General features: G+C 33.9%; 1 protein-coding gene across 1 annotated transcript in view; it reads left to right on the plus strand.

The window, feature by feature from the left end:
- The window catches only part of LOC106478862, a 57,343-nt gene extending 44,998 nt beyond the window's left edge, over nt 1–12,345 (plus strand). Inside the window, exons 3-6 of the mRNA XM_013939436.2 lie at nt 4,469–4,701; nt 8,389–8,630; nt 10,741–10,875; nt 11,699–12,345. Of these exons, the coding sequence (XP_013794890.2) occupies nt 4,469–4,701; nt 8,389–8,630; nt 10,741–10,875; nt 11,699–11,867 (779 nt within the window). The 3' untranslated portion in view covers nt 11,868–12,345. The remainder of the gene's footprint in view (nt 1–4,468; nt 4,702–8,388; nt 8,631–10,740; nt 10,876–11,698) is intronic.
- The last annotated feature ends 3,555 nt before the right edge of the window (nt 12,346–15,900 follow it).

Here is a 15,900-nt window from a genome sequence, read left to right on the forward strand (position 1 = left end):
GTAAAGTAAACTTTTACGGGCCATGAACTAAACTACCAAACGTTAAATTTCCTCCTCCCTTCTTTTGTCTATTAAGTAACACTAATACTATTTCTTATTTTTTATTTATGTATATATATATATACCGAGTTTCACCTCTTTTATCTTTAATAATAAGTTTATCATAATTTAGAAAGGTCAAATTTCCTTTCTAAGTTCAATCATTTTCTCTCCACATTCTTTTTTTTCAGTCTAGTCTCATAACTACAATCTTAATAAATTCCCATTTGCAGAATTTGACTATTTTCTTTTAATTGTTTTGCTTTCTTTTTAAAAGCATCTACAATTTTCCGTCTATTATCAAATCTCAATCATTGTGATCTCTCATTTTTTCCACATTTTATGTGCTCGTTCAATTTCTATTTTCTCAGCGTTTTTCATTTTAAAGTTCAGTTCATTGAGTAATGCCTTTCTTTTTCTATCTGCACAATTTTTCTTCTTTTCCTTGTTCGTTTATTCCACAGAAAATCCGATTATTTCTTCAGTTTCGGCTTTCTAGTTTAAGTAGCCCAGTAATTCATTCTCTTTCTGTACAATTTTCATTTCACATTCAGTATTTCGAAAATTTTGTTTAGTCATTTATTTATTTTCGTACGCTTTACATTCCTTTTTCAATTTCATTTTTAATTCCTCCTTCTTTCCCCAGTGGGACAGCGGTAAGTTTACAGACTTAAAGCACTAAAAATCCGGAGTTAAGTTCCTCACTATGAACACAGCAGATAGCCCGCTGCTCTAAAGCAAACAATTCCTCTTTTACATCATTTATGCTCCCATTTGTTATTTAGTTCCTGTGTTATACAAATAAAGTTTTGATCCTTATACTTTTCAACTTAATTTAAATTTTCATTTCCTGTACCAACGGCAAGTGTGCTACCATCGATACCTATTCTTGACATTGTCTTGAATCTTCGAAGGTGACATGTTGTTGTTTCTTGGGGTGTGACCACTGAAAGTTTCTTACTCTCATTTCGTCTATATTTTGTTGTTTACTTTTCTTTGGAGGTCCATGATTCTCTCCTACATCACCCGATATTATCAACATAATTATTCATGTTAACTTAGAAACTAATGTTCGTTTAGTTGTACAAAGTTTTGTTATTCTATGCACCAAAGAACAAATCTTGTCGGTTTAAAAGTTATTTCACACACGTCTGATCTCTTCTCGACCATAACACCCTCTTTGTTACCATAAATTTATCTATATATGACTAAAATACTGTTCTAAATATTCTGTAAATTATTTTCCACAGTTCAGTCAAATTGTCTGATTGCCGGATAACCTTCACAGTTTACATAAAAGCACGGATAGCTTTGACAGTATTCACATCGTAACTTTGCATTTCACGCCACAGTTGCGAGTGCCCCATCGGCCTTTTTTCTCTCGAATATTGTTTAACCAGATTTACTGCATGCTTGAAATAACTATCTTACTGGAAGCTTACTCCTGCCGACAGGCCGTGTTCCTGAGGGAATGACATGATTAATAAGAATCTGACCGTACCTGTCAGCAGTCAAGGTGCCTTCAATTTTGTGTGATCTCCAATACTAATGGCTGAGATACAACCCACACTTGTATTCATACCATAATATGCTTCACTGTAAATGTTGTACGTTGACCTTGATACAGTTTCCCCTCTCTATCATCGAACATGCTATTGTTGATTTTTACTAAACAATTTGAATTCATCTGTAAAGATCCCACTTCGATCTTTGTTCACCCTATTTTTTAAGTCTGATTTTGGCTTTGTTATATGTTGAAATGAGAGGATTTTGATCAGCTACACATACATTGCTGGGCACTTTGTGCTAATATGCGCCTTACCGCTCTTTAGGTAGTATTCACATATATACTTATAGCTAGACCATTGGTAAGATCTCTTTTGGATTAAAGTGTCTCACGTAAAAAGCATAAATTAAGTTACTTATAACTTTTGAATATCTTAGGTTTTCTACCTCAACAGCTTCTATCATAAAAAGTATTAATTTCACGTATTCTCTTCAGAATTTTCACACATGAAATTTCGTCTCAATGTGTCGTATAGCGTAAGCTTCACCAACTAGAACTTCGATTTCTGTAAGTTTGTCATATGACATTTCTGTTATGAGTTCTCTACTGCATTCATCACACTACTGCTGAAAATAATGATTTCTTTTACAGGCTTTATGTTGGTGGGGTACTGACTAATTGGTTGAATGACGCCCGTTTGTACTGTATGTAAAGTGTCAAAACCTAACTGTACTCTAAAGTTCATTTCGTATAGTAGAGGGACGGGGAGGCAATCCTATAATATTTGTATTTTATACCTATTTTACTAATTGTTTCCATAAGTATTTCCAATACGGATGTTGTTTATAATCGTAGTTTAAGAAAGGACTGAAATTATCTGACATCACTGAAAGTTTCATAGCAGAGTAAGACATGCCAAAGTTCTAATGCTCGGCAATACTGCCTTGAAACAACATTTCGGGTCGCTTCCGCAGACTATATATATATATATATATATATATATATAGGAATATTGACTGGTAGGTGGTTTTCGGACTTAACTAGGACAACTTCGCGTGAAAGTTCAAAATTAAATGGTTCTATCTCTCAACACACAATATTCGCTATTGTTTGCACTATTTGAAAAATGGCCGGACATGACTTATTGGCTAGCATGCCGGACTTTATATTGGGTGCGTTATAAAAGCGACAGTCAATCCCACTATTTGATTAAGAACAACTCTAATTGACTAATTTAAGTTTATAGAAATATTTCTTGTAGCTGTTCAAAATTAAGGACTGTTATACCTAAACTTTGGAGTATCTGACCTGGCTGTGTCGCTTATGGTGATTTTAAGGTTGAAAATACCAAATACAATATTTCTAAGAGAGATGTTAGGCGCAAAACATAGGGTAATAAGAAATCATTATTTTCTGGAGTAATAAAGTTTTCATCCTTTTTTTGAAAAATATTATTTAACAGTTCCTAATAAAATATCTTTTTTAGGCACATTATACTACTGTATGCCAAAAGTAAAAAAAAAGAAAAAAAGCACACTGAACTTAAAGTACTTGAATAATTACAAAACGGATCTGTGTATAAATACAAACGATAAACCAATCAACGTGTCCTACTGGGATAATTGTTGGTCGTAAGTATTCCATTAATTACTGTTTACCTACTCTCCTCACCTTGTCTCCTGAATTATCATCAAAAGTATTAATTTCATGTACCATCTTCGGAATTTCCACACGTACCTTACTTATCTTGTCTCCTGACCTTCTTGTTTTTAAAAATGACCTTTCCCATTAAATAACGGTTGGAGCTTAATATAGGCTAAGCAAACACTGTATTTGCAAACCCTAATGATGGAAATCGTGTTACCATTATCCACGGGTCAGTAAAAACTAATAAAAGTATATTTTGTTGTGCCAAAACATGTAGGTTTTGTTTCTTATTGTTAATATCAGTTCCCAGTGCATTACTGTATATAATGACGATTAAAAGTTCATTTTCTTCCAAGTGAAACGGAAGATAAAACGACCCCCACCCATGATACTTTCCAAAGGGAGAACTGAACAAATTCTTTGTACTGGTATTCAAAATTACAAATTGGAAAATTTTGATAAATTCATAGTTTTAAGATAGATCAGTATTCCTTTTTTCTTCAAGCGCGTAGGAGTTTCCACATAGCTGACGATCAAATACTGCCATTAAAAGCTTGGTGTCTTGAAAGGAGATGCTCCCCAAAACAGAGTGGCTGATGACATATTTTAGTAAACAGAATATGACAGGCTGTGGCTTCATGGTGTAATATAGACAAAACTACGATTAATCTTAAGACTTGCACACCCTTGTCGGAAAAAATGCTCTAGTTTTCATGGCTGACAACCGTCAGGTGGTGATAAGTAACTGACGATCTCCACCACAGTGAATATTTCACAATAATGTATTTGTTTAATAAACATATACACTAGTTTTATTTTGTGCAAACTAAGATATTTTACTGGTGAGTCACACATACTTCTGTCACTTACACATAAAATGCTTGATAACTTGCACTAAGTTGTGTGATAAAGAATCAAACAAAAATGTAAACTTCGATATGGGAACATTAAACGCCACTATGCAAAATAAACACAAGAAGACAAAAAAAAAAAAAAAAAAAAAAAAGCTGAATACAGTAGTTTGTAACCAAAGTTGTTGGCACTTGAAATATTTATTTCATGCAGTGATTTTGTGCAGTTTGATAATTTTACTGAGTTTTGAAGTACATTGGTTGATGCGTTGATTATAATAGCAGGTAGTATTAAAGTTTTGTTCGTAGGTTGCAAGAGAAGAACTCCCGCATAGCTGATTAAGTTAAGACTATACTTGGTCTTGAAATCCAGGAACTAGTGATATGTAGGTCGAAACACACATAACACATGTACTTCTTTTAGACTTGGAGGACATTCGACGAGCCAACGAGCACTTTCTCCGAATCAGACAGACGGCAACTTGCCACACACCTGAACCACACGTTGTGAACATCAAGGACTATTATCCGGACCCCAGCAAGAAACATCTTCCAAGATGTACCATTTTACACCGATGTACAGAAAAGACTGGATGCTGTGATGATGGAGTGAAATGTGGGCCTAAAGCTGTTCAAGAAGTTGCTCTGTACTTTTATGTGAGTATAAATTGAGGTCTATGATCAGGTTACATACGTTAAGATTTATAACAGTAAATAACACAGTTTTACTTAAGTGACTTATAAGCGTTCATCTCTTGTTCATTAGTGATCCACTATATCCAAACTAAAAGATAACAGAAGTTATTCGAGCGGTTTGTTATTTAACTACTATAATTAGTAGAATGGCTGTACTTATGAACAGCAAATCTAAGTTTTTATACTTTTGTTTTATTTTCATATAAAATTTTTCTTTAACACAAAGAACAATAGGTTTCATTAACAAGTCATCCCTCCAAGGTTAGTATTGCACTGAATGATACGATGTTATTGAAGTCTTGTACAGAACTTGAATTGAATGAAAGAAAGGTTGTTTTTTTTTTTGTTTTTTGAATTTCGCGCAAAGCTACACGAGGGCCATCTGCGCTAGCCGTCCCTAATTTAGCAGTGTAAGACTAGAGGGAAGGCAGCTAGTCATCACCACCCACTGCCAACTCTTGGGCTACTTTTTTACCAACGAATAGTGGGATTGACCGTCACATTATAACGCCCCTACGGCTGAAAGGGCGAGCATGTTTGGTGGTACTGGGATTCGAACCCGCAGACTGCGAGTCGAGCGCCCTAACCACCTGGCCATGCCAGGCCTAAAGAAAGGTAGGGATTATATTCGTGTGTTACAAGTAACTGATATCCCGCATTTAAATTTTTCTTATTCATTTCATCTTTCTCAGATATCCACATTTCGCTCCCACACGTAGTTGCATTGTTTATCTTAGAAAGTATTCTACTAAAGGTTAGCTATATTCCTCTCATGGCTATTTGAGTGATGCTGAAGTTGTGCAGAGAAAAAATATTATCGTTAAATACGGAAATTTTCAACACTTTATTAACAAAGTAAATTATTTGGTTATTTTTACATTAAGTTGCATTTCAATTATTCCAAGACAGCTATACGGCAAGGGATGAGTTCTAACCTTGTACATTTTGATATGCATACAGTACACTTAATTACTTATTCAACTGACGTTTTGTGATTCGGACTATAAACACGGAGAGCCATTTAGAAGAGGACGCCATCAGACATTTACCAGATCAATCACTGCAAATAAGATACACCTGTAAACATTTAATAAATATATTATATTCTACGTTAATAAATGGACTTCACTGTAAAAGTGTGTGTCGATCTTGGTTACATTAATGATATCATAGAAAACAAGAGATGATAGGAACAAACAAGTCCTTGTACACCCAGTTTTACAAAGCCTTTAAACATTTTTGGCCGCGGCATAGCGACTCAAAGAATGGCTCCGAGTTTTTTTTTTCTTTTCAAGTACAAAATGTTAGTTCATAGCCTCATCTCTTGACAAATTTGAGATCTAATTATAGCCGCGGCTATTGATGATTTCCTCTTGATATTTATTACTTTAAGAATAATAGATAGCAAAATTTTTCCGCGTTCCCATTGAGTCTAACTCAGAACTGAATAGAATAAACAAGAGTTTAACTTATAGTAAGATGTTATCACTTGAAACTTACATCCGCGATGAAAAAGAAAAGAAATGGGCGTACATTCTACTCGGCAAAACTAATCTCAATTTCGACGACTTGCATCGAAATATGTCTCTCACGGTCTCCAAAACATAAGGACCAAAGTGATATTGAAACTTAATCTAATAAGAAACAACACATAACATCTGAATACAAAGAGGATATTTTAAAGTTTCGATGGTATTAGAATCTTTTTTACAGCAAGGAATGTAATGTTAAGAGACAATAAGTAGGGAGCATTCGTACAAGCTTTTCACTAACTTCATCTGACCACAAGAAAACCATTCAGAAAAGGTTGAATGAAATATTAAGCGTTAGGGTACTTACAATCGAAACCAGTATTAAGATATTTAATTAATACATGAAACCGCCAGGACTTAGTTAAACTCCATAATTACAAAATCAAGAAAAACAAAAACGAGCCTTTACTGGCGAAACTATAATAAATATTCCATAACAAATGAAATATTTGTGAAACGTACAACTATCTTTGTTTTCTTCAATTCTATTGAAATATTCTTTGGATGTGGCATATTTTTATTACTTGAGTTCGAAAATTATATTTAAAAAAATATAAAAAAGCTACATCTACGTTGCATACATATTAAAGTTATCTTTTAAAACAACCTTTAAACAAGACTTTTTGACCTCTGACGCACTCGCGTTTTTGCCCCTCACTCTGGCTTTTTATGACCACGCTAGTTGCTTAAGGTATGAGTAAATCTAGCGTTGACCTGCAGTCATGTGTGTTATCTTGCAAACCTAAATGTATAAATTATAAAAGTAAAGCTTACAATATAAACTTTATTTGAAATGTTTTCAGAATGTTTGTTTTTAATCAAACGACGGTTACACTTGAATTCTGTCTGGTTGTTTGTATAACTAAATAACATCTTATTTGGAGGGAGTGAAATACACTAATATTCACCAAATGATTTGATTGTGCCCATGTGCTGATTAGTTACTGTATGAAATTTTAGCAAATGACATTTTCACGCCGAACTAATAATTAAATAAGGTACAACCTTCTAACGTTTAAATATATGAAGAACAATCAGTGTCGTAACATCACTTTTTTTGTAAGAATTTTACACAAGTCACACCACGGTTATCCGTGATGTCTAGTTAACTGGAGTCAGTCCGTTTAAATAATTATAGCTATTAGCTTGTTCTAGTTTCAGATCCTGCACGAAAAACACAAATCTTTTGATACAGCTTATCCTACAAAACATTGTTTAATACATAGCGTAGTTGTCTAGGGTAACATGTGTTTGAATATGCATGTTGTACTGTTTAGTTTGTTTTTTTATAGGGACGTTGTTCACGGATATATATCTAATTAATTATGTAATATGAACCTTAATGCAATAAAAAAAAAAGCTTGAAATAGAAAGAATAAGAACGGGTAAGTATCGAGAAGAAATATAATTTAAGAATCAAGAGATGAGAACAAAAAGAAGGGATGAAGAGAGAGAGAGAGAGAAACAGTTATATAGAAAATGCCCATCGGTTCACATACACCAATTTCTGGAAACGCATCTTTAAAATAAAACCACTGGAAGGTATTTCGTATACTTTTCTCAACTGTACACTTCTATGTGTATTATGAACCACGATAATGGTTAATAAAATATTTTAATAACTATTTTAAACGGTTGTTTAAAATTGTTACTTAACTGTTACTTCATTTAGAAAGGTGCAATAAAACTAATCTTACAACAATTGCAAATTCTAAGTTATAGTGCATTAGCTAGTTAATTAACAGTTTATTTCTATTTCAGGAACTATTCACCTAAATAGCCTTCTACAATTCTAGATATTTACTGTCTGTAACCAAATTGCTCGAATAACATGGCTAAAGGATTAATCCCGTTAATTGTATAGAACCTTCTAAACAATGATGTCGTTTCCAGTTATTTTTGTATAACAGTAACTCATGAATCGATATCATTTGCACTTTATATGTATCGTTAAAAGGTTTTGTAACTTTGAGTAACATTTCTCCAGTTGGTTTGTTAAACTTGTTAATTAGGGTAGGACACGCTAACCCAACATAGAGTCTGGGATAACATTAACTCTTGTATTTATAAAACTTACAAGTGTCCTATAATTGTATGTTAATGTACTTACGTACAGACTCTTCAAGTTCGTAAGGAAGGCACGTATGTTGGGCTTAGTAACGCTGTGGAAAAATTACTTTTCATCAACCACACAGAATGTGAATGCCAACCCATCAACAGGGAGCCACGTGTAGGAGAATACCCGGAATTGCATCCAGCTCCGGAATCTTATCGGTTTCAGAAGAAGATTTCTGAACCGCGATCTCATTCTGTTCTCGACAATCCTTTACGTCATCCTCCTAGTCAGGAAGAGTCGAAGTAAGTCGAGATTAAACTGTATTTTGAGTTTTATGAAATGCGTCCCAAATCCCCCAACACTACTAAATTTTGAAACAAAAGGTAATGTAGAAGTCTCTCTAGCCTTGTGATGGATATATGTTTTGGTTTTAGTATTACGTTACATTATGGTTTTCATCACTCAAATATTCAACAGCGTTTTGTTAAGTTGGCTCTGTTAGTTACCAGCAATAACTTCTAAATTATTGAATATGAGAACGTAAACTGTTTATTAGACGTTAATTAAAAAAAAAGTTATAAAAACCAACGTTTCAGTAGCGTACAAATACAAAAGTGTTTATGTGTAGGCTTATGTAAAGCTGGTTTGTGTTAGTATATTATAGTTCAGGCATGTAATGTCCTCTTCCACATCTTATCGACGTTGCGCGTGTAACCGCATGGTTGGTTTGAGCAACTGACACACGTGTAGCACAGAATGCATAACTTTTGGATTAATTGACTGGATAGAAGCCAGGAGTTGCTCAGAGAAAAATGCCTAAGAACTCCCCCTGGTACTAACATTCTTTTTGATATTTCATGCAAAATTCTCACGCCCTTTCACCTCCTTAAATTTCTTTCACTATTTCGTTATGGTAATTATCAGAGACAGATTATATTTTTTTTCCGACTTGACTGATATATATTTCTTGAGGGTATCAAATCAGAACACAAATATGTGACATTAAACAAATACAGTAATATTTTCTTTGTATTTCAATATGTCGTGTTGCTACCATTTTCTTTGATTTCCTAATATAATTAAAAAAATACTCTTTCATAGGAATTTAAATAATTTACATACACAGCCATTCCAATGGTACTTTCTGGTGTGATTTAATTTAGTCTAGAAAGTTCAGAAACCTGAGCTACTCATGTAGACCACTTGTTTATTTAGTTCTTTAACTGTTCAACGCCCGCACGTGAAGGCATTACCAGCTTTTGGCTCATTTTACGCGGTTAATGTTGTTGTTCATCGTAAATGTCATGTTGTATATAATTTATGAGAAGGGTTTTTTTTTTTTACATTTTTTATTAGTCTTTGTTCTTGCTTGGTCCCAAGGTTCAGATTTCGTTATTGGTTATTCTTGTATGTATCAAAAAATCGTTCTTAAAGAAAGTAACAATACATATAGTGTGTTTCTGTGGATGCTAAAACTCTTCGACTGTCGCGTTGGTTTTCATCACACAAGTGTCATGAGGAAGCATTCTTTCATTAAAATATGAAATTTGGAAGATAGACAAGAAAACAAATTACCGGTGGAAGACTAATCGTGCTGGAGTTTACGCACAGGATTCAGGATGATCCTGAGTGGATAAAACACCTACTATAAAGATCCTGTATACTAGGTAGTTATGCCAAGATTCGTGAACGATACCAGGAAGGATTCTACCTGCATTCAATATACTATTCTAGTTTGTTTGTTTGAATTTCGCGAAAACCTACACGAGGGCTATCTGCGCTAGCCGTCCGTAATTTAGCAGTGTAAGACTAGAGGGAAGGCAACTAGTCATCACCACCCACCGACAACTCTTGGGCTACTCTTTTACCAATGAATAGTGGGATTGACCGTCACTATATATTGCCCCACGGCAGAAAGGGCGAGCATGTTTGGTGTGACGGGGATTCGAACCCGCGACCCGCAGATTGCGAGTCGAGCGCCCTAACCACCTGGCCATGCCGGGCCGCATAAAGTAAGATTGAGCGTACTAGGTTTTCAATGCCAATCACAATAGGTTTATACTGTTCATGTATTGGTATACAATGAGATACCTCTGAAATATTTGCTTATCCTTCTTTAAAAGTGACGGATATCAGTAAGTCTAATAGTTTTTTTCAACATATTTATTTTTCATCATTGCGAAAGAAATTAGTTTCAGTTACTATTAGAAAAATAAAATCAGTAGATATAAAATCAACTTATTCCCAACATAATTAAAATCGTTCTTTATAATTCTATTATAGGCGCTTTCCATAAAAAAAATTGCTTATAAATATAAAACTGGATAATAGAACCAACAAGTAGTCTTGTCGAACATTTGTTTCAGATAATTTGTACTAAAATCCAAAATGTTCTTTTTTTTTCTACACTAGGTGTCGAGAATGCCCCTTGCCATTTTACAGACGAGAATACCCGGATGGACGATGTAGTTGCGACTGTTTTGATCATCATAAACCGTGTCTGCGGATAAAAAGGGGTCGAGACCCATTATCAGATATTGAAAAAAGGTAATTATATTTGGAGCTTAAAATATTAATTTCACATGGCCAAAGCTCATTCCCCTGAAAGTTTTAATTTCTTTATTAATTAGAAATGTCCAACATAAACCTTCATTCTTATGAAATTTCCAAAATCATGTAGATTAAATAAAAGGACAATTTTTTTACACTTTTCGCGATACAAGTTAATTATGTTCTCCACAAATGAATGTGTTTTTAAATTCAATAGCCTGTTTCTGAATCGTCTATTAAGATTTCAATAACTGCAACTACGGTCATGCAAGTTTTTTTTAATTATTGTGAAGGGATGTTTTACGTGACATTTTTATTATAATTTGGCAACAGCAAGATTTAAAGATTTTAAGGCAGTAAGATACATTATCTATGCTATATATTACATGTGAATGTCGAAACATATATTCTTCTGTAGCTCTTCTGACTAACAGAACAACTCCTGTTAAAACCTATTTGCTCAACAACCTGTTGCGCTCGTGTGAAAAGGGATTTTTAAGGAATTAGTCGGCAATAGTGTTGCTCAAAGAATATATTGATTCTGGAGATGATCAGGATAAGTGCCTTTATGGTATTTTATACGTTGCTTAAATTCTATGCATAACTAAGTTTTGAATGAATCAGTTAAATTAGCGCCACACGTGGCGATAAAGTTACCATTAATAAAAACTTCTCTCGAATATACGGGGTGAAGTGGTTGAACAGAATTCTTAAATTTTTTATTACAGTAAGAAGATAGAATATTTGGTTTTAATGCAGATTAGGCTTTTTAGCTTTATATTTTTTTCAAACGATATTTTATCTTTTTTCTATGTCGCAGGTGTGTTCGAGCTCAAAAGTGCCACATTCCTGATTGCGAGTTTGGACAGTACAATTATTTAACAGGAAAATGCCCTAAGCGACCTCGAAGTCACAGGAAACAAAATAATCGCAAATATTATAACAAACAGCAACATTATCAAAGATGGGCCTTCTTCGAACGTGATTAACAAATAAAATAACATTATGGTATAGGATTTTGTTGTGTGAACTAGTCTGTAAAATGTACAATTTGCAAATTGTGAAGTTCACGTGAAAACCGATAGACGCTAAGAAGATCAAATTTTGGGGACGTTTCCTTTCTCAAAAGAGAGCTCAAAGTAAAACTGAAGTGCCAGGAGGAAGACGTTAAAAAATACAAGCTGGTTCTTTTATTACGAAAAAATACATAAATTGAAGTATTACGAAAAAATGTCAACATTTCGTTAACACAACGTTTATACGTGTTCACGTAACATAAAATTGTATATTTCCGGTTTAAAGTACGAACCTAACAAAATCTCCGTTTCTTATGTATTTGCAGGTTTCGCCTATACAAAATAGATATTGGTATTTCGTTATATGTCTTTTAGTTTAGTCTCATAATTATTGTGACAATGCTTTTATGCTGCAATTTGTTTCGAAAATTAAATATGTGTTTGTTTATGATGTGATTGTTCTAACAAGTCGTAAACTGCAAACTATTCCTTACAAGGAAATTTGATTGTTGTAACAAAGATATACAACTGTAGATTTCGGAACTATCTCTAATTCATCTCAGAATCTAGGATTTGTAATAGGTCAAACGCGTCACAACAGACTGTATTTTGTGCAAGCTCTATTAACTACAGTTAGTTTGGTTGGAAGAAGAAATGTTAAATCAAAGAGTAATAGTCATAGCCTAACTCTATATAAATGAAATATTTTAAACTAAATTTTCATGAGAAAGAAAGAAAGATAATTTTGCTTCCAGAAAACATACAGAACACCGGTATTGAAATAGAAGAGTTAAATTGAAATGTTAACTTCGGGTGATTCATCTTCAAACACATCTTATGCTATAAAGCTGGTCGTGAATGTGAAACACGTTTTGAAAACTTAGATTAATAATGTATTACACACACACACACACACACACACACACACACACACACACACACACACACACACACACACACACACACACACACACACACACACACACACACACAACAATCTAGTTTATTCAATTCACCACTTGTCAATAAGTTATACTCATCAGTAACCTTGGACAAGGCAAATCGAAAAAAAAAAGTCGAAGCACCATTACATTGGCTTTATATTCATTTGTTGTTATCTTAAACTAAGTTTTCTGAAATATTTAGAAGAATAAATTAGTAGCATCATTGCTAATTATTCTTCAAATCCCATATAGATTCATTGTGGTTAATAAAATAAAAATGTAACACCAGAGAGTTGAGTATGTTATATTAAAACTATATTGCATATACAAATCAGCAAGTCGAATTACAACCACAGCCGATATATAAATCGCAGGGAACAAAACTTATCGGAACTAGATGAATATTTTTGGCATCAGGTAGGTAATGTGAGGACATCGAAAATTGATCTGTTATGGGGAAAATTATGTAACAACCCTCAGATCATGAGGATGTGTTTGATCAGGGTTTAGAATTTCCAAGACTGTTATATCCCTTGTACTTAATGGGATTGGGAAATAAATGATCACCAATCATTTTGATGATTCAGGACTGTCCAGAAAGAGACTTGCAACAAGTCATATCCCAGCTTTAGTAAGCAAATTGCGGCGTTTTTATAAGCGGAGAAAATCCTGAAATAAAAAGATTAGTGACAAGCCATCGAAGTGACCCAGACAACAGTATGCAACATAAACAAGAAGGATATCTGCCTGGAAAAGCAAGAAAAGTTGCTTTCATGACGTATCTTATTTCTTCCTTAGCGTTTGCTGCAGGCTACTTTCAATTTTACATAAATTGTAGGCCTAAGTTCACAAACAATGTTTTTACATAAAAAAACAAAAAAAACTGCGATACCAATGTAACTTACGCCTAACTGACAAATACAAACTTATTTTCAGAATTTCCTTGCTAATCGATCTATTGGCATCGAAAGGCAAAGGAATGTGGATACCGGTATCATCTAGAAAGAGACCTGCAACAAGTCATACCCCAACCTTGCTAAATAAAGTATGGCGTTTTGTAGTAGGTGAGCATCCACATACGCGAAGGTTAGTGGCAAAAACTGTCAACGTACCAAAGGCAGTAGTACCCAACATAATTAAAAAGGGTCTCCGTCTGGAAAACTGGAAAACGAGTCAAGTCACGTGTACACAAACTGTTTCCACAACATATCGGTTCCAGTTGCCGGATGCAGCATCTATGGATTTCTGTGCGATCGGATTGTTGAAACGGGTATTGGGAAACCGTTCTTCTCGAACACTAGAAGAGTTATGGAAATATTCTTCAATATGTAGAATATCTATAATAACTTGTGTATTACTGGGTTGGCAAGGGAAATTGTAAAAAAAAAAGAAGGTTGCTAAAATATAGTTTTTGTCATAAGTCTTGTAACTTGTCAACTTTCGTTGCAGAGATATAAGTATTTTTATCACTACGGTATACTGAATTAACAATCTGCAATGTGGTCACTACAGGAATCGAACCCCTAACTTTACAGTTATAAGCCTTCGAGTTATAGCTGAGCTACCGGTGAAGGCAGTGGCTTTGGTAAAACGTTTAGGAGTGTTTATATACTTAGCTAGTAGGATCGTTAAAAGTTTATTAGGACTGGTTCTTCAAAGTCGTTACATGAATTGTTCATGCCGTCATTCATATGATTTAAATATTTTTTAAATCAAATTCCTTTTCTTTAATATCAGAAACATACAATGCTTGGTACTTTAAATACTAATTCGTAAATTTGCCGAACTTAGTACCTAGCATTCTCTTGTCACTGCGATGAAAGTCACAAGGTAACGTACAAAACATTTTGGTGCATTTTAGATTTATGGAATGCGTTTTACATCTGTGATCAATCTGTGTAAGCCCTCTCGGTTAGTTTGTCGTTTATGTTTAAACCTAAAGGCTCCTAGCTTGACAACCTTAAACATGGAGAAAAAAGTATGTAATAAAATAAGTACGATCTTAATGCTTGTAGAGAAAGATGCAATTTTCTAAGTCGGTTTCTAGATAGGTCTTTTTTTGCTATGGGAATTTTGTGTTCATTTTCTATTGCTTATTTCTTAAGAAAAGAAAAGAAAACTTTTGTGTATACTTCACACATCGCATCTTTTAGTAACTTTATAGTACTTGTATTTAATTACGTTTTTCCATAATAAAGATAACATATACAAACTACCAACTACTAAGGCTTTCGGATCACATTCATTAATAGGCAAGACTTAGTGTCAGCGCACTTCATATGCGGGATGGTGGTGTAAACAATAAGTGGGTATAACTATGAAGTGATAAATTAAACGGAGTTTATCTCTCCCTAATGGGTTCTTGTTAAGCAGGGGAAAGAATGCTTAAAAAAAACACGTGGGGCAGGCTGTAATGATAGGTTTAACAGATAAAGTGAAATGTGTGTTAAAATTACTATTCGTGTCGTTATCCCGTTCACTAATCACCCCTACGACATTCACATATATATAATTCAAAACAATCATTACATCTCCTCGATTCTGTAGACTTATAAATATAATTCATACTTGTTAAGTTGTAAACAAAAGCTTTAGAACAGTAACTTCTAACTAGCATAATGGTTGCAGTAACGAAGAGCGATATCTTTCTTTTTCTTGTTATGTAGTAAAATAAAACGCTAGGTAAAGGTAAAATATTGTATAGTGATTATTATTACTTTACGATTTTAGCTTTTAAAACTTTACTCACGTCTTAGTTTTACTTCAAATTTAAAGATACAGAAGCTTTCCATGAAGGGGAAAAAAGTATAATTTCTATTATAAAGCTTCTTATAATACAGCAGGAAACGATATGTTAATAAAAAAAACTTTAGGAAATATCATGCTCAATTTTAAGTACTGATAATCCTGAGATAATCTAAGAGCAGTACTTTAACGTGGGCTGGATAAGGCTGGATGCCACCCTACTTTTTACGAGGGCCCGAAACCATCACTCTACCTTTTTGTTCTGTCGCTATAGTAAAAACGTGCGTGATTGTACGATCATTATAAATTTAGTTAAT

The sequence above is a fragment of the Limulus polyphemus genome, unplaced genomic scaffold (genome assembly GCF_000517525.1).
Source record: "Limulus polyphemus unplaced genomic scaffold, Limulus_polyphemus-2.1.2 Scaffold256, whole genome shotgun sequence".
NCBI lineage: Eukaryota > Metazoa > Arthropoda > Merostomata > Xiphosura > Limulidae > Limulus > Limulus polyphemus.